This window comes from Schistocerca nitens, chromosome 3 (assembly GCF_023898315.1).
Source record: "Schistocerca nitens isolate TAMUIC-IGC-003100 chromosome 3, iqSchNite1.1, whole genome shotgun sequence".
Classification (NCBI taxonomy): domain Eukaryota; kingdom Metazoa; phylum Arthropoda; class Insecta; order Orthoptera; family Acrididae; genus Schistocerca; species Schistocerca nitens.
This window is the reverse complement of record NC_064616.1, coordinates 516,189,534-516,209,955: the sequence shown is the minus strand read 5'-3', so window position 1 is coordinate 516,209,955 and position 20,422 is coordinate 516,189,534. Positions and strand designations below refer to the sequence as shown.

General features: G+C 43.7%; 1 protein-coding gene across 1 annotated transcript in view; it reads left to right on the top strand.

The window, feature by feature from the left end:
• Positions 1-20,422, top strand: part of LOC126248436 (aminopeptidase N-like) — a 467,552-nt gene that overhangs the window by 293,216 nt on the left and 153,914 nt on the right. The window contains exons 7-8 of the mRNA XM_049949414.1: positions 9,937-10,093; positions 19,209-19,284. Coding sequence (XP_049805371.1) covers positions 9,937-10,093; positions 19,209-19,284 — 233 coding nt within the window. The remainder of the gene's footprint in view (positions 1-9,936; positions 10,094-19,208; positions 19,285-20,422) is intronic.

Here is a 20,422-nt window from a genome sequence, read left to right as displayed (position 1 = left end):
ACCTCTTATTTCACCTCGCCGTCGGAGCTGAATCGCTGGGACCGCAATTAACGCTGACAGGTACTGTGAGACTCTGAAAAAACTCAACCGGGCAATTCAGACCCGGAGAACAGGAATTTGAGCAAGGGCGTACACATTCTCCATGACAACGCTCGCCCACACATCGCTCGGCAAACTGTTGCTCTCCTGCAACAGTTTCAGTGGAACACAATCACCCACCCACCCACTCACCCTATAGTACAATCACCCACCCACCAACTCACCCTATAGTCCTGACTTGGCGCCCGGTGACTATCACCTATTCCCTAGGTTAAAAGAACATTTGGCAGGAAAACGATTCAGCTCCGACGACGAGGTGAAAGAAAAGGTTCATAACTTTCTGAACAGCATGGCGGCGAGCTGGTATGACATGGGCATACATAAACTGCCACAGCGTCTACAAAAATGCATCGACAGAAATGATGATTATGTCGAAAAAGAGCCAAATGTTCAAGTTGTAACCTGATGTAAACAATTGTAGAAATAAACAGATCTATGTACTTATAAAAAAATAGAAGACCTTACTTTTGGGATTACCCTCGTATGTTCAGTCGACTACTTGAAATAACTTTGTTTCTATAAACTATATGTCAGTAAAAAAAAAAAAGAGCTCTTTGTGAGGCCGTGATGATCCGAGGAATGTCTGCCGGTCGTCGTGTCATCCTTCGCTTTGCGGCGTCTTGCGGATGCGGTATGGAAGGGCTTATGGTAAGCACGCCGCTCTCCCGGCCGTTTTGCAGACTTTCCAGATCATGGATCCATGACTACTCGGTCAAGTAGCTTCTCAGTGGGCATCACGAGGCTGAGTGCACCTCGTACCAATCCTTCCACCAAGGAAAAATCCTTGGCAGTACCGGGAATCGAACTAGGGTCCTCCATATGGCAGCCATCTCTGCTGGCCGCTCAGTTACGGAGGCGGACATTTGTTAGTAAAGCAGGCTGTTAACCTAGTAAACATTCATTCAAGAATGAGAACATCAGAAGCATTTGTAAGAGCAGCTGTCATCTGGCCGACAATTGATTGCATGTACTGACGGGTGCTATTGCACTGAGTTATTTCAGTGCCTCTTTGGAACATATATTATAGAGTAGTACATTCAGTCGTTGGGATCGTTGCTGGACTTTATGCTTCCGCTTCAAGAATAGGCATCTCTTCAAGTTGGCTATCTTTAACAGAGGACATATTTTCTTATGACAGGTATATTTGGCTAGGGAAGTTTTCCATAGTTCCAAATTGCTACTGCAAAAGTTTCTAGTGTGACAGTAATGTCACAGGAGACTCAATTATATAACAATTTTTTATTGTTAGGTTGTAAATAATGGCACGGGAAGTAGCATCAACGAGACTTGAGTAATCAGCGGAATAGGGAGCAACATGGAAGAAAATTTTCTATGCTGGAGGAAAGCCAAACAATCCCGTTTTCTGGGAGACTGAATGGTGAACAACTTGTCAAGAGTGTAGCTTTGGACTGTTAAGTAGATAGGGCTGGCGTCCTACTGCGCGAGGCTGCAATTCTCACTTCAAAAGCGAGGGTGCGGTCCAGAGGGCCGCTGTTTACAGTTACACTTCTGGGTGCCAGACGTCAAATACAAAAGACACACTGGAACAGCAAAGCTGCCATTTGCATCAAGAAATGTGTTACATTTTGTAGGTAGTCCTGTATCCATAAGAACAAGCTGGACAATGCTTCCGATTGAAGGAAAACAATTACCTACATTTGTTACAATGCCGACAAACTGCGTTGTTTCAATGAAAACTAAGAATTTGCATTTGTGAGGTTACTAACCATACGCCTTTTAAGCGGGTACAAGAAATATGTTTCAAAAGAGAGTAAAGTTTGACCATGCACAGCTACGTTACTGGTGATTTGGGTGTTGCGAAACCAACATAAGCTTCAACAAACAATTCTGTATGCTGTTGCGTCAAATCAAATATGCATTCAGTGTGTTTCTTTTCCTCTTTTTCCCAGACGTCCTGTCAACAGCATCGATATACTTGGACAAATGCATGATACACACTGTGCCGTCTTTTAGTACAGGGTGTTTCAAAAATGACCGGTATATTTGAAACGGCAATAAAAACTAAACGAGCAGCGATAGAAATACACCGTTTGTTGCAATATGCTTGGGACAACAGTACATTTTCAGGCGGACAAACTTTCGAAATTACAGTAGTTACAATTTTCAACGACAGATGGCACTGCAAGTGATGTGAAAGATATAGAAGACAACGCAGTCTGTGGGTGCGTCATTCTGTACGTCGTCTTTCTGCTGTAAGCGTGTGCTGTTCACAACGTGCAAGTGTGCTGTAGACAACATGGTTAATTCCTTAGAACAGAGGATTTTTCTGGTGTTGGAATTCCACCGCCTAGAACACAGTGTTGCTGCAACAAGACGAAGTTTTCAACGGAGGTTTAATGTAACCAAAGGACCGAAAAGCGATACAATAAAGGATCTGTTTGAAAAATTTCAACGGACTGGGAACGTGACGGATGAACGTGCTGGAAAGGTAGGGCGACCGCGTACGGCAACCACAGAGGGCAACGCGCAGCTAGTGCAGCAGGTGATCCAACAGCGGCCTCGGGTTTCCTTTCGCCGTGTTGCAGCTGCGGTCCAAATGACGCCAACGTCCATGTATCGTCTCATGCGCCAGAGTTTACACCTCTATCCATACAAAATTCAAACGCGGCAACCCCTCAGCGCCGCTACCATTGCTGCACAAGAGACATTCGCTAACGATATAGTGCACAGGATTGATGACGGCGATATGCATGTGGGCAGCATTTGATTTACTGACGAAGCCTATTTTTACCTGGACGGCTTCGTCAATAAACAGAACTGGCGCATATGGGGAACCGAAAAGCCCCATGTTGCCGTCCCATCGTCCCTGCATTCTCAAAAAGTACTGGTCTGGGCCGCCATTTCTTCCAAAGGAATCATTGGCCCATTTTTCAGATCCGAAACGATTACTGCATCACGCTATCTGGACATTCTTCGTGAATTTGTGGCGGTACAAACTGCCTTAGACGACACTGCGAACACCTCGTGGTTTATGCAAGATGGTGCCCGGCCACATCGCACGGCCGACGTCTTTAATTTCCTGAATGAATATTTCGACGATCGTGTGATTGCTTTGGGCTATCCGAAACATACAGGAGGCGGCGTGGATTGGCCTCCCTATTCGCCAGACATGAACCCCTGTGACTTCTTTCTGTGGGGACACTTGAAAGACCAGGTGTACCGCCAGAATCCAGAAACAATTGAACAGCTGAAGCAGTACATCTCATCTGCATGTGAAGCCATTCCGCCAGACACGTTGTCAAAGGTTTCGGGTAATTTCATTCAGAGACTACGCCATATTATTGCTACGCATGGTGGATATGTGGAAAATATCGTACTATAGAGTTTCCCAGACCGCAGCGCCATCTGTTGTTGAAAATGGTAACTACTGTAATTTCGAAAGTTTGTCTGCCTGAAAATGTACTGTTGTCCCAAGCATATTGCAACAAACGGTGTATTTCTATCGCTGCTCGTTTAGTTTTTATTGCCGTTTCAAATATACCGGTCATTTTTGAAACACCCTGTATATTTATTCACAACCGGTTTCGATCATGGATCATCTGCAAGGTGGAAAAATATCTATTGTGACAACTTCACATGTCATACATGCTATTTAACTAGAAAAGTATACGCCATTGCTGACTTGAAAATGTGACTTTGTCACAGTAGATATTTTTCTATCGTGAAGATGACCCATGACCGAAACCGATTGTGAAGAAATATATTGTAGGACACTACAGTGTGTATCATGCATTTCTCCAAGAACATTACAGGGTATTAATATGTAAGACGTGGTCTGAACTCTTTCTCCTTTGATGACACCTATCTTTTAACTTCGCATAAATTTTTCAAGATTACACTTCTTTATGTTGTGTACATAATATTGCAGGACAAGTGTAATCTTATTCTTTGCATGTGTAACAGCAACTTCTGTCACTTTCCGTCCGCAGCTCGTGGTCTAGTGGCTGGCGTTGCTACCTCTGGATCACGGGGTACCGGGTTCGATTCCCGGCCGGGTTGGGGATTTTCGTTTGTGTTATCATCATCATCATCATCATCCTCATCATTCGTGTCAGTGGCTAGAATGGACTGTGAGAAAAATTGGAACTTTGTACGGGCTTTGATCACGGCGTAGTTGAGCGTCCCACAAACCAAACACCATCATCAGCTTCTGTCACTTTAGCCTTAATAAAGGCTTTTTCCGAAACTTCGCGACACAGATGGGCTTATTCTTATAGACAGAGTTTTACAAGATTTGTCGATAGAGTAATTCAAGTAAGAAAAATTGCAAAATTTTTGCATCTGTATGGTTAACAATGTCTTAATTCCAGCGACGCAACTCCGAATGATTAGGTCTATCTTTAGTGAAAAACAAAACGCCTTCATTTCTGATCGGATCTCATATCGTTCTGCAACTTAATTTTTCATGGTGTACAATTGTGCGAAGATGGTGTGTCCCTTATCACTTCTTTCAGATTTGCATTTTTCACGTTAATGAATCACTGCCAAAGTCGCGCCTTGGTTTGGAGTTTACGTTACACTGTTGTATCCTTATGAGTCAGTGGGTACGTTAGCTCAAAGGTCGGGTGAAGGTGAATGAATACCATCTTCACATATAGTAAAGCCCTATAGTGTTGAAATCAGCCATCGAGTTTATAAATGCTTTACCGTTTTACACAGTTAATATTCACAATGATCAAAACTGAATTACTTTAGAGTTGTACTAACCGGATTCTTATAACCATTGTTCAAGTTCTCAGAAGTTCAGTCGTTCTTCGCATACGCACCCCAGTAATAAAAGTCTATGCGATGTTAAACTTAAATGAAAAGATTTCTTACTCAGAAATTTTCGACTTCCTTCGTACTGAAACTTAATGGCCGATTAAAGCGCATCTCGTGGTCGTGCGGTAGCGTTCTCGCTTCCCACGCCCGGGTTCCCGGGTTCGATTCCCGGCGGGGTCAGGGATTTTCTCTGCCTCGTGATGGCTGGGTGTTCTGTGCTGTCCTTAGGTTAGTTAGGTTTAAGTAGTTCTAAGTTCTAGGGGACTTATGACCACAGCAGTTGAGTCCCATAGTGCTCAGAGCCAGAGAGCCGATTAAAACCGTGTGCCGCAGCGGGACTCAAACCTGGGACCTATACTTGCGGCTGTGAGTAAGTCGTTCCTCCGCAATGCCTTTTCTTCGAAGAGTACTATTCTCGCAAGGTATGCAGGAGAACTTCTGTGTTTGGAAAGTAGGAGAGGCGGTACTGGCGGAAGTAAAGCTGTGAGGGCTGATCGTGGGTCGTGCTTTGATGTACGTTACATAAAACAATACATTCATATGGATACAAAATACTCACTGCCACAGTCCGCCTTTTTATCATCATCATATTACTATTTTTACCGTATTATTATTATTATTATTATTATTATTGTTATTAATTCCTTGTTTAATGTAAAAAGTAAGGACGAAAAGAACTTGCATATGATTGTTACCGCCAAGTAATATATCTCGATGAAACTTGGACCATATATACACTCCTGGAAATGGAAAAAAGAACACATTGACACCGGTGTGTCAGACCCACCATACTTGCTCCGGACACTGCGAGAGGGCTGTACAAGCAATGATCACACGCACGGCACAGCGGACACACCAGGAACCGCGGTGTTGGCCGTCGAATGGCGCTAGCTGCGCAGCATTTGTGCACCGCCGCCGTCAGTGTCAGCCAGTTTGCCGTGGCATACGGAGCTCCATCGCAGCACTGGTAGCATGCCGCGACAGCGTGGACGTGAACCGTATGTGCAGTTGACGGACTTTGAGCGAGGGCGTATAGTGGGCATGCGGGAGGCCGTGTGGACGTACCGCCGAATTGCTCAACACGTGGGGCGTGAGGTCTCCACAGTACATCGATGTTGTCGCCAGTGGTCGGCGGAAGGTGCACGTGCCCGTCGACCTGGGACCGGACCGCAGCGACGCACGGATGCACGCCAAGACCGTAGGATCCTACGCAGTGCCGTAGGGGACCGCACCGCCACTTCCCAGCAAATTAGGGACACTGTTGCTCCTGGGGTATCGGCGAGGACCATTCGCAACCGTCTCCATGAAGCTGGGCTACGGTCCCGCACACCGTTAGGCCGTCTTCCGCTCACGCCCCAACATCGTGCAGCCCGCCTCCAGTGGTGTCGCGACAGGCGTGAATGGAGGGACGAATGGAGACGTGTCGTCTTCAGCGATGAGAGTCGCTTCTGCCTTGGTGCCAATGATTGTCGTATGCGTGTTTGACGCCGTGTAGGTGAGCGCCACAATCAGGACTGCATACGACCGAGGCACACAGGGCCAACACCCGGCATCATGGTGTGGGGAGCGATCTCCTACACTGGCCGTACACCACTGGTGATCGTCGAGGGGACACTGAATAGTGCACGGTACATCCAAACCGTCATCGAACCCATCGTTCTACCATTCCTAGACCGGCAAGGGAACTTGCTGTTCCAACAGGACAATGCACGTCCGCATGTATCGCGTGCCACCCAACGTGCTCTAGAAGGTGTAAGTCAACTACCCTGGCCAGCAAGATCTCCGGATCTGTCCCCCATTGAGCATGTTTGGGACTGGATGAAGCGTCGTCTCACGCGGTCTGCACGTCCAGCACGAACGCTGGTCCAACTGAGGCGCCAGGTGGAAATGGCATGGCAAGCCGTTCCACAGGACTACATCCAGCATCTCTACGATCGTCTCCATGGGAGAATAGCAGCCTGCATTGCTGCGAAAGGTGGATATACACTGTACTAGTGCCGACATTGTGCATGCTCTGTTGCCTGTGTCTATGTGCCTGTGGTTCTGTCAGTGTGATCATGTGATGTATCTGACCCCAGGAATGTGTCAATAAAGTTTCCCCTTCCTGGGACAATGAATTCACGGTGTTCTTATTTCAATTTCCAGGAGTGTAGAAAGAACTGCTGCAGTGTATTAACTGAAAGAAATACGCAATGAGATGATCAGAAATGACTCTTTTATTCAAAGACAATAACTACACTGAAGTCACCGTAACTTACGGTCGTCCCCTGGACATTACAAAAGGCGGGACGTTGCTCTTAATAGGATGTGTGATCACCACGGACGGCAGTGCACGCTCTGCAGCCTGCTCCCAATCTGGCCACGACGTCGGTACGGAGCTCTCGTTATAGAAAGTTCCATTCAGCCATTAGCGCGGTTGACCGTAGGTGCAAATGCAGTACGTTTCCCCAACACATGCGATAAGTGCTCGATGGGCTTTAAGTCGGAGGGGAAATCCTCTCGAGCCAAGAGCTGATTCACTTGAGCTGTTCGATGTGCTAGCTGACTGTCATCCAAAAAAACTAAGTTAGGGCCGAATGCATCTCTAAAAAGACGCACATGGGGAAGGAGTACAGTATCACTATAACTTTGAATGGTGAGTGTACTGTTCTCAAAGATTTGAAGTTCAGTGCGCCCATGCAACATTATGTTTCCCCACACATTAACACCTGGACCACCAAAATTATCACGTTCGACAACGCTTGACGTATTCTCGTGTGATGAGAGGTGGGAATACGCAATGCCCCCAGGGACATAGTCGAAAATGATCGGTTTTTTGTTCCAGGTGTTGTGGTGAGGAGAGCCGCAATTTTACATTGGCGCACTGTCCTACAAATCTTCGAACATGGTACACTCACCGGTCAACGTTATTGTGATACCGTACTACTTCTCCATGTGCATTTTTCAGAGGTGTGTTCAGCGCAGCCTTCATTTTTATGGATGACAATTTGCGACCACATCGAACAGCGCAGGTAGAGGAGTTCTTGGAACGAAAGAATATATGCGAATGGACTGGCCTTCACGTTCGTCCAACTTAAATCCCATAGATCGCTTGTGGGATGCGGTGGGCAGAAGTACTGCAGCACATCCACACGCACAACTGACCTTCCAGCATCTGTGAGCCGAGCTGCCGGAGGAATGAAACGCGCTACAACTACTACTCCTTACCGACTTTACGGCCAGCACGGGAGCACGTTGCAAAGGATGCATTGCCGTTAGAGTCGATTACACAACCTATTAAGAACCACGCCCTGACTATTTTAAGGGGAAGTTTGTTATCTTTGGTCCGAAAAAAGCATGTTCTTTGAGGAATTTTTTCTCGGGATGTGTTATAGATATCAACGTCAAATTTGGTCAATGTGTTAATTGATATTTCCTCTAAAAACTGGAATTTTTTCGACCGAAAATATCGAAGAGCAAAGGCGGAAGTGCCGTCGGAACGAAACAAAATTTCGATGTAGACCTCCACGCGCGGTATTTCACAGGTCAGCCGGCTCGTCTGAAATCAAAATTGAATTGACGTTAGCGATGTATGTAAGATTCTGTAGGAGTTGAACCTCGCTGAAGTTATTTCGGCCATAGGAAACAAAATGGCGTCCATTTGAAGAAAATAGGGATTTTTCATCAATTTTTCGATTTCATGGGCCAAGTAAAAATATTTATAGTTGATGGCTCGGAATAAAAGTGGTGAAACTCCTAGAAAATGTATCTAGCTTCGTCGAAAACAAAGAATCATGTCGATCGGTTCAGTAAATTTGAAGTTACCATATCGCGAGATAAAAAAAGTCATTTCATGAGAAACGCGTTAGAAGTTTTGACTACATATAAATGCAATATTATGCAACTTACGTTCAATTTGCTATTCCGGGTCCATAAACTAGTCCTTCCTGTTCCTCATAGGGGGCGTTCTGCTCGGTCTGGGCCATCCTGCGCTGCTCCAGAGCCGCTTTTACGGCCGATGACAAGCGGTTTTCGGCCACTTGAATCCGGTGGTCGTTCGAATGCTTGGCGAACTGCGTTGAAGGGTGACGTCCATCGTTGTCATGGTCTTCAGAATTGCTGAATACTCTTCGTTGAGGCTGCTCACTGCCAGGAAAGTCGCAATCTCCACAGTCTTCGCACCAGACTGCAAATGCTTGGGGACTAACTTCCAAACACACGCGTTCAAACTTTCATTTGAATTTTGTGTGTTTCCTTCCAAGCACCGGTACAATAACTCGTCCTCCGAAAGAAAAAAACTGGTGCGTGAAAAAGGCCGATTTCAGACTGGTGCTTTTTTTTTTTTTGTTCAAGCGCGAATAACAAACATTTTCGTTCCGTATTCGGAAAAACCGTTTCTGGGGTGAATTCTAAATACTTTTATGGATCCAAAAATGCAATTTTTAAAAAATCTATTCTTTTAACTAAAAGATAGTAAACCTTCCCTTAACGTCCAGGGGACCATCATAAATCGCGGTGAATTCAGTGAAATTATTGTTTTCGAATAAAAGTGTCATTTCTGTGCGTCACATTCCGCATTTCTTTCATTTACGTCCTGGACTATACTGAAGCAGTTCTTTCTGTGTATGGTCAAAGTTTCATCGAGTTGTGTTACTAGGTAGTGATACATCACGAGAAAGCTACTTTCGTCCTTAAATTTTCGCCTACCAGCGTAATTTTAAGGGTATGTTGATGATGACTAAGCTAAGCATCGCCATTTATGAAACCTTTTGATTTATTTAATTTCAGTTCAATTAAAGACTTTGTGGAAAAAAACATAGCTTAGTCAGTACATAAGTTGCCCGCAAAAGACCACGCTCCCAGGTTCGAGTTCCGATCCTATACACAGTTTTAATCTGCCAGGAGATTTCAAGTCAGCCCACACTCCGCTGCAGAGTGAAAATTCATTCTTTCTTTGTGTTGTTACGCTGTCACTTCTGCTGCGCAAAGACGTACTAAGTATCTGAACCAGCTGTGTTTCTTGTTAGCGTTACGGACACAGACATAAGCAGTAAGAGAGCCATTGTGTGTGCCCAGATGCGGCCGGACTGGCAGATGTGGTCGCGGTTCGGCGTGGACGTGACGCAGTCTGCTCTGCGGGAGGACGTACGCGGGCAGCGCGCCGCACTCTACGCGGACGCCACCACACCGGCAGAGATAGAGGACCGCTACGACGAGGTCTCCTACCACAAGGGTACGCCTTCCTCTCAGCTACACATTTGCAATAATGTAAAACCTTTTAGGTTCGTTTTTACAATTAAGTCAATCCATATCATGCTGTCCGAGAGCACAATGTGGCGCTGCATAATGAAGGACTTGATACGATGCCATATAATATGCATGTAACCTATTGAGATCTTACTTGGCGCTGAATTGAGAATTTCTGCAAGGAAGTCGTTTCAATAATACGAAAGACATTTGTTTAATCACGAATCTCGAAAACACAAACGGCCAAGTTGAATCGGAACGACGGGACATCAGATGCATTTCAACAGGCTTGTTCTTTGGTAGCAACATAAATAATACAAAAATATTTGTGTTGGTTTCTGAACAGCTTCATTTATTCGGCAGCTAATACAGCAGAGGAAAGGAAACACAGTACTAACCTGACTTAAGCAGATGCTGGAAGTGACCATCATTCACCTCGTGGCACTTCTGGGCACTGGTCAGCAAGCTGTTGAAGGTGGATCGGAGATGGACTGCTGGAATTGCCGCAGTCTCATCCGAAATGTTCTGCTGCAGTGCTTGAAGACTAGAAGGGCTGTTGCGAATCACCCTAGGCTTCAGGGCTCCCCACACAAAGTAATCGCACACTGACAAATCAGGTGACCTGGATGGCCAGGTAGGACCGCAACCAGACTGACGTCTACTAACAACTCTGTCAGGCCTGAAGATTCTGTAAATGTGCTCAAAGTTTCGGCCAGTTATATGGGCAGTTGCTCCATCCTGTTGGGTCTTGGTTATATGCATACATTCACGTTCAAGAGTATCCACCCCCTCAGGCCACCTCACTCCCCCCCCCCCACCCCACACACACACACACACACACACACACACACACACACACACACACACACACACACACACACACACACACACACACACACACACACACACACACACACACACACACACCACCACCCCCACCACCACCACCACCACCACCACCAACACCAACACAAAAAAATAGTGAAAGTCTTCACTTTTTCTCATATATAAATTTCTGAATTTCACACCTAACTACGTGTGAATGAAGTAGCGTGAAAACTAACAGTCTCAAAAATGGTAAGGAATTCTAACCCCTAATAAGCTACATGTAACACAATGTATTTTGTATTTGCCTGCTAGAGGGTCTGACCATGTAGATACGTTTGCAGCCTTAACGGTAACATTCCAGCCAGCTACAGGTGAATATGCATAGGTTACTTTATGCGCTGTCAACAACAAATGCAACACGGTTCGTGACTTCAGAGGTAGGACCGACAAACCACAGGAAGTTTTGTAGGCCAAGGCAGGAAGAAAAAGACTCTCCATTAAGGAAAAAAATAGGAAGATGATTTCCCGAACATAGACGGATAGACGGAAACCATTGAAAGAAATAGCATTTCCCTCATTGATACACTTGTGTAACCGTACTTTACAGCCCAGCGTTCACAGCAGCTCTGCTTAGTAAACTGCTGATGATTCTGAGTGTACACTTTGATTTCATATTCTGTGATATGTTATCAATGTTGTGACAATCTGGTGCTGTTATTGTATCGAACACTTCTCAAATTTTCGGACGTATCGTTTACAAAGGCCATATTTTTTCAGACTGCAGTTTCTTGGATGTTATGACAAATCATTCACTGGTGTAAACAAATTACACCGGATACCAAAAACAAATGAAGCATTCAGGAAGGGAGGAGGAAAAGGAATGAAACTTCACGGACTGAGTGTGTGATGTTTTTCAGTGATTACAGCATACAAAGAACTTCGCAGTATAAGCCCACGTCAGTGCAATGTGGTACCTCCTCTGTCCTGGATGTATACAGTGATTCGGCCAGGAAGGGTGTCATAAAGCCATTGTACAATCTCCTTAGGCAATCTGGTTCAAAACTATTTTAACTGATCGTTGATATACTGGATACAGGCGCGGGAACGGAGTTGACGTTCGAGCTGGTTCTATCGGCAACAGATCTGGGGATTAGCACCGCGATACCGTCCCATGAGAGTTAACACATGAGGAAATAGGATGTCTGCGACGTTCTGCTGCGCCGTCAGAGATTCCTTCAATCATTACCAGCTGTGTCTCGAAGTCTTCTCCGATGGCTCCCTACAACACGACTCCAGGACTAACACCGCTGTGCCTCTCCTAAACACTGGAACTATAAACCCTCTCTCCATGTCATCGATGATGGTCATCTGGGGGTAGTGCAGAAGCCCGATTCATCATCAGCATTCCATGCTTCCCGCTCACAGCACCACATCAGATTTAGTCGCTAGTTTTGTGATGTTAATGCAGGTCATGCTCGCGGCTCTATTTCCCTAGTCCGGTTGCTGGTAGTCGCAAACCAATGGTGCGGTATGCCACAGGAAGTTTGAGGGAGTCCATTAAATGTTCTCGGATCTCAGGAGCAGACGTGTAGGGGTTGCGATGACCATGGTGTACTATTTCGTAGTCTTCCCTTGAGGTCGTCATCAGTAACCTTTACGACGAGTATGCATGCTCTTGCGTTCCTATGCCTTCAAATATCGGGCCACTGTCACATTTTAATGCCCCAAAAACCTGAAAAATTTAACTAACGATACGACAAGTCCCCTTAAAGCTTTGTCTGGTACTAGACATCCTCATGTTCTTCAGTGACCCCTCAAAACTTGAACCTTCTCACGCCTCTTATGTCCCCTACCAGGCCAGATAACAAAACTAAACACGAACAACACTAATGCACTGTAATAGCTGCTCTACCTGTCACGGAGTACTGCCGCTCTTAATCATTTACATACCTGCCGCTGACGTGATCATGTATGAAGTCACACTGACATGCGATTATGTCTTGGGAGTGCCTCACTTTGTGTCGGGCACTGTGTTATTATTACACAAAAATATTTTATTTATTTTATAGTAATCAAATAATGTATTATTATTTTAATATTAAAACGTTTTATATGCGTGTGTTTTGTTATTATCGTTAAAGTCTTCGTGTACGTTAGAGGTGAGGGAGAGACAGTAACAAATCGTGAATCTCACTGCTCTCCCCCTCCAAACCGAACCCACGATCTGTGCCTGTTGTCCTGTTTGTATTAAGAAGTGTTTTTCGTGATAACTTAGCTAGCAGCAAAAACACCTCCTATTATTATCACAGACCAATTTCCCAGTGAGTTCACGTACCCCGATACATGCAGCCGTACTTCACCAAAACAAAGAAATATTTCAGTATCACTCTCTCCACCACGCACAGACTGTAATTGTTAGTTGTAGCAACTACATCGAGCAACAGTATGTTAACTGGTCAGTCGATGCACCACCGTTGCTTATAAGTAAACTATCCAATCCGACATGTCGAAATATACAATTTTTTACACAGGAAAATACACCGAAATGTGGAATCCAATTAATGTTCTCAAACTTGCAAAGATGAAATATGGAGAACATGGTATGCAGTCGAAATCATCTAATTCTTCTGAATACCTATATATATATATATTACCTAATTTCTTGGACGTGCATTTGAATGACGTCGACATTTTGCTAGAAAATGTGGAAACATTAGACGAAACAGGAAATAACTGACAGTTTTGTGAACTGTGGTTTGAACGATGATTGTTATGCTAATTAAAGGCCTGAGCAAAAGCACAGTATCTTCCTAGCCCGAGGGAAATATATACGGCAATAACATTTAGTTTCATATAAAAAGCTGTAAACTTATGGTTAAACGAAGGAGGGAGAAAACGCATAAAGTTAAGCAGTGTGAAAAGCCAGTTTCATTTCGGAAAACCTCAACTTGAATTGTATAAATGGAAGAAATACACGCCAAAATGAAACTTTAGAAAGTGTGAAAGAACAATTATTCGAAAGATTTAGACTTGCTCGTGAGAGTCAATGGACTGTTACCGAAGGAGATCTACGTGTCTGGGCCCTCTGTATTACAAGTGAGATTAATATTACTGATTTCCATGTTCCTTCGACTTAGTCAAACAGATTCATGAAATTATACAGAAAAGGAAATCGGAAAATGACGATTTTTTTTTCGAGTACGTAAATGTGTAGAGGAGATGTGATTAATACTATTGAGAATTTCGTGGTTGACGTAAAGAGGAAGCTTCGTGTTATACCCTAAAATGCTGTGTACAAAGCTAATCGGACAGGTTTCGTGCAAGAAGTGAGTGCAAACCACACTTTACCATTTCGAGAGAACGAAAGACAAAGTTGTTTGTGCAGTCTATGAATACAATTACGCATTCCTATACAACAATTGCAGTGATAGTATAAGTGGATTACTGTTTCCACAGCTTTATATCTGTCTTCAGGACCCTCAAAGCAAATTTGGACCAATAATTAAATAAAAGGACTGTTTGCTTGCATAAATCTTGTAATCGACGTAGCAAAATGTGGAAATTTGGAAGAGAATAATTTTCTATACTACACCCTAAACGTCTTGTTACTAGTTGCAGCAAATAATTCATTGCTTTTGTTGGGCTCTGGGCCTGGATGTAACATCACATTTGTCTTTAGGAGGATGGCGAAAAGATTTAGCCTCTCGATAAAGAAATTTTTTGACGTTGTAAAGCATTTTTCAGTAAACTGTAGGCCAGTATAATTTCTGATAGTTCTTTGTCATTTCCGGTTTATAAGCGGCATAGTATTATCAAGCTACAATCATTTGTGCAATGTCAGTTTGCATCACCAGGTTTTAAGAATTTGATCAATTATGCCTGGTACACAGCACAATATACAGAACAGTCTCCATGATCATTTCTTACTCCATCCCAATTCTGTCTAAATAAAACTAGTAATTACTGAAATTTGCCTAAATGCATTAATTTTTCTTTTCTAAGTTGAGTCTGGTGTGCCGATAATGTTTTGTTTTCGTCATTCAATAGATAATTCACATATTGTGAATACTGCTAGAAACAATCAAGGAACTGTTTCATTGTTAGTAAAATACACATTATTCAAAAATTTTCATAATAACCATGCTACAGAAATTGTTATAAAATACTTCTTCTGAGCATATTAAAGTCCTGGTTGATGTAAGTCGTCTGTAATGTAACATTGTACACTACCTCGATTTTTTTCCCTCTGCTATTCACTTGTGTAACAGTGACATCTGCAACAGTTTAGCTATCGATATGAACCGCAAGGTATTCAAAGAATTAATGATTTTAGACATTTTCGGTGTGGTTTAAACGCTTAAAATTCCTTGTATGCTCTTTGGACTTCGCTATACGCGCGCTTCGCTTTATTTCACGGCTGCATCTCCATATTCGCCGAGTCGCGCGCTGGTGTGGAAGGGCTGCACAAACCGCTGTTACAAGCAGCTCATCGTTCGGCAAAAATGAGTAACTTTAACATTTTTTAAATACTTGCAGTGCACTTTAGCAGATAAAATTTTGACAGTACATTTCTTTCATTGTATCCTTCCTGAATTAAAAAATTTTAAGTTTAGGTTTCGACATGGTTGGCTATTCCTTTGTTAGTTAAGTATTGGTTTGAGTTTGTGCACATCGGCTACTGACTCACCAGTCTGAAGTGCTAAATGGCACACTGTACTCCTCAGACTTCTCTCATGGCAGTTACTAACCCGTCTAGTTTATGCCAATACACCAGCTGTCGGAGCGTCATAAGGCGGTCGTAGCCTGCCTGCGATTGTATTGATTCCCGCGCAACACTAGGCATAATACTTACGTCGCACTTGAAAGTCACTATCTAACTACAAGGTAAGAAACGCTTTATTTTCGAAAAAATGTTCCTCTGAATCTTTGTTTATTTCTTCAGTTCAAGAAATCTCTCAAATTTTCACATGTAGTCACACAATAACTTTGGGTTGTTTCTCTATCGAATCTTCAGTAAATGTTCATTTAACATTGCGACCGGCATCGTTGGCGGTGTACAGCTTTACCTCATATTCCTTCACTAATGTTTAACGAATGAAAAGTGCCTTTGGGGAAAAAAATTACTGATCAGTTACAGAATGCCTATTCAAAACAAGAAAAAATATGATTCATCCACGATGAATCCTCAGTTCCAGTGTTTCTGCTCGTACATTTTTAACCATAAGCCCGTGAGCTATGATGCTGTAGAGGGCAAATCATTCCATTTTATGTAGTTTTTGGGCCGGCCGGAGTGACCGAGCGGTTCTAGGCGCTACAGTCTGGGACCGCGCGACCGCTATGGTCGCAGGTTCGAATCCTGCCTCGGGCATGGATGTGTGTGGTTCTACGTTCTAGGGAACTGATGACCTCAGAAGTTAAGTCCCATAGTGCTCAGAGCCATTTTAACCATTTTTTAATGCAGTTTTTCATTTTATGAATGCAGAGTTAACTAAAAGCTCTTCTCTATTCCGTCTCAACCCATGTTTTGTCTGAGGCTGCAAAATAAATGGAAGCTCTCTTGAGCCAAATGAGCATCCCTGGTAGTACATATGATACATCGTCACTCCGTTATGATTTAAATTTTGTCATTTCCAATTTCGTAACCTGCAGTTTTTACCTCGAGTTCGAATGAATGAGCACCATAAAATTGGCTGCGCAAGGGATACACAGAGTTTACGGTCCTCTCTTGTGTAGCATATGCCTTTTTACTGCCAGAAACTCTGTATTTCTAACATGGAAATCATATGCTTTCATCACTCTGTTTGAACCTGGAAAATTTAATCAAAGTGTAGAAGCAACTCGTGAACTGATTGAAACACTTAAAGACATAAAACTTTAACAATTTTCTAAAATAAGTACACTATTCAACATAATTAAAGGATGACTTTTTAGAAACCCCGTATTTATTTCCCATTGCGCCGTATAAGATTGAAATTTGGCTCATACAGCCCTAGAATGTTCCTCTGTAATGGTGCAAACGCGTGGTGCCTGCGGCGTCATCCTTGGGCTCGACGACGCTTCAGACAGCAACGTGTCAACACATGCGAGAAATGACCACAGCTCTGAAGTTCATATGAGGTGGGGGTGGGTCAGTGATGTCACATCAGCACCAAATTTCACCAGAAATGTGCCCATCGCCTCTTTGGTCGTATCACTTCATGCAACCACATTTCATCCCTTCTTTTGACGCCTCCGCCGTGAAGGCTACAGGGTTGAAATCACGCGGTTTTCTTATGTGTAGCCCAGGACAACGTTTCAGACACACCACCGCTCAGAATCTACACGGAAAGGCCTCATAGGTTGGCACAACGGGCATCAATGAAACCACCCTTTCTCTTAGGGCGTTGATTGCCACACATTTTGCGGTCGGAAACAACAGTTCGCAGAGTGATGACCAACAGGATGACGTTATTGACAATCTTTGATACTACTGACACTCCCCGGACTCTTCAACCCTTCTCTAAGGACATCATGGGTTAGCATTCCCATTGAACGTGATCGCACCCTGCTGGAGTCCAGCCCGACCGAAATTTTTGTTCTGGTGTACATCGTGGAACCACTAGAGAACGTTAAAAACCATTCGACGAAACTTGAACGTGATCTTAAGCAGCGACGAGTGTTTATGCTTTTTCAGCCCTCGTATTTCACACGCTCCTGTGGCGTGAACATCAAGGGGTGCGACACTGACATATGCGTGAATAAAACGGCAGAGGGTCCCTCTGCGGCCCCCCAGTTTGACAATACTGTTAGTGCACACGTTTGTTAAACACTTTAAAGATGTACCTGCACAGAGAAAAGCCTTGACTGTGTCCTCGCTGCCTGCTAGTAGGCATGTCGGAACAGAGAGGTGCCAAGTGATTGTCCATCTAAAACTCTTGTAACAGATTTTCTCTGTGCAGATATCATTTGAAATTGCTCATCAAATGCGAGCAGGTGGCACTGAGGGTGTTGCCAAATTGGGGGTGTTAGAGGGACTCTTTGCCGTTTTATTCACGCATGTGTCAATGTCGCACACCTCTTGATCACATGAAGGAGGGCTGAAAAAGCATAAGCACCCGCTCTGCTTCGGGTAACGTTAAGATTTCCTCGAATGGTTTTTAACGGTTACTTGTGATTCCACACTGTATACAAGAACAAAAATTGCGGTCGCACTGCTCTCCAAAGGGGTGCGATCACGTTAAATGGGATTGAAGCGTCTGGGGGTGTCAGTAGTGTCAAAGATTGTCAAGAACGTCGTCCTGTTGGTCATCGCACTGTGAGCTGTCGATATCGACTGCAAAATATGTGGGAATCAACGCCTCAGTGGGGAGGGTGGTCTCATTGACGCCCATTATGCCACCCTGTGAGGCCTTTCCGTGTCGATTCCGAGTGGAGGTGAGTCTGAAACATTGTCCTAGTCCACACATAAGAAAACGCGTGATTTCAACTGTGGGCGTCGTGGTTGTAACCTCCAGGGCTTAGACGTCAAAAGATGACATGAAATGTGGGTAAGATGGGGAGTGACGACCTCCCCATGGTGTGACACGTCCACAGAGGTGTTGGGCAGAATTGTGGTGAAATTTGGTGCCGATATGGCATCATTAACCCACCTTAAATCTTACTTGACTACTGAGCTCTGGTCTTTTCTCGGCGTGTGTTTACACCTTGCTGTGTGAAGCGTCGTCTAGCCTGTGGAGGGCGGCACGCTTTTGCATTGTTGCAGAGGAAGATTGTAGGCACTTTGAGCCAAGTTTCGAACTTATTCGTAGCAATGTGAAATAATTACTGAGTTTCTAAAAAGTGATTCTTTAATTCCGTTGCGAAGTGTAGTAAAATAGTCGCCAGTACGTATAACAGGAAAATGAAACGAATATATTTAGGAATTTTAAACATAAGTTGTAACAGGCTATATTTTTTGACGTGTTTCTATGCTAACAATATTACACGACTACAGACTGTAATAATTAGAACAACAACGACCATTAAGTAGAAAATTCTGGTTGTGTTATTTACTAATAACTGAATACAGTCAACAGAAAAATCGTAAGCGCTTAAACTATCGTGAAGGCATGACTTCCTGTGTTAATAACCTAACTTCTTCAACATTTGATTCTTATCAGATACTGTATTTTACTTTATTCATTTTCAAATCTTCAGAAAGTGCAAGCCCAACTTTCACAGTACAGCAAGGTTAGTAACTTCAGCACACTTCTTCTAAACTGGTAACTGATGGAGCTTTTCTATGTTCTCTACAGGAGGCGCCTTCATCAGAATGTTGGAATCCTTCTTGGGAAGAGATGTCTTGCTCAGGGGAATCCGCAATTTCCTGGAGTGAGTAAACTATTAAAGATTTTTTTTTATATTTGCAACCTTTCTTCCTCAGCAGCTATTTCAATCATATTTATCATGCAGATTAAAAAAATCCTTGTTTTTGCAACTGAACATTAAATTGCAAAAGACGGAATTTTTCTTGTGTACATATTACACATCTCATAACATTTCACTGTTTGCAATTAACGTGCAGTGATTCACTGTATTTAGCTCATTTCTATTCATTTCATTTAATAACTAGTGTTCGTCAACAGCTTTATAGAAAGTATTTAAAGAGAATGATCAAATAAGTACAATCAGTTCATATATGAAGATGGTATCTGTTCTTTCGGACCGTGCAGCTCTCTAGAATGAACTCCCGTAAGAGTTCGGGCAATGCGTGTGCATCCTCACAGAAGGAGGTCAATGGCCGGTTAGCCTTAACTATATGTCCGAAAGAACGGATACCATCTTCATATGTAGTTAAGGATAACCGGCCATTGACGTTCTTCTTCTGTGCGGATGCACACGCATAGCTCGAACTCTTACCGGACTCGGTAAGATTATCTACTGCGAGTAATGAGTGTCATGGGCAGGGGCACTACGAATGTCGTGTGTGGACATTAAGTTGGGAATGTGGGTCTCACAGGGAGCGTGCAAGGGATAAATTGTGCAGTCGCACTATACTCTGTGCCGTCGGTGGCTCAGATGGATAGAGCGTCTGCCATGTAAGCAGGAGATCCCGGGTTCGAGTCCCGATCGGGGCACACATTTTCAACTGTCCCCGTTGATGTATATCAATGCCTGTCGACAGCTCAGGGTCTTAATTTCGTTATCATTACAATCAGTTCCGTCACCCAGATGTGACTGTTCATTAGTATTTGCAAAATAATGACGAGATAAATAGCAATTACCTAGGCAAAAAACCAGCAACCAGAACAGTACCTTCTTTTCTAACAGTTGTATGTAGAATTGGTGAGCATCGTCTATATGTGTGTCAGCTTGCTTGATTCGTCTGATATACGGGTTCCAGCAACTGCACTAAAGCATTCCACATTAGTCACTGAAGTTGTTCGGTTGGTTAGGATCGTCTTCCAAAGTCCTCTTCACGAAGTTCATGGCCATAGTGGATGGACAATACATCGAGTATGCTCCTGCC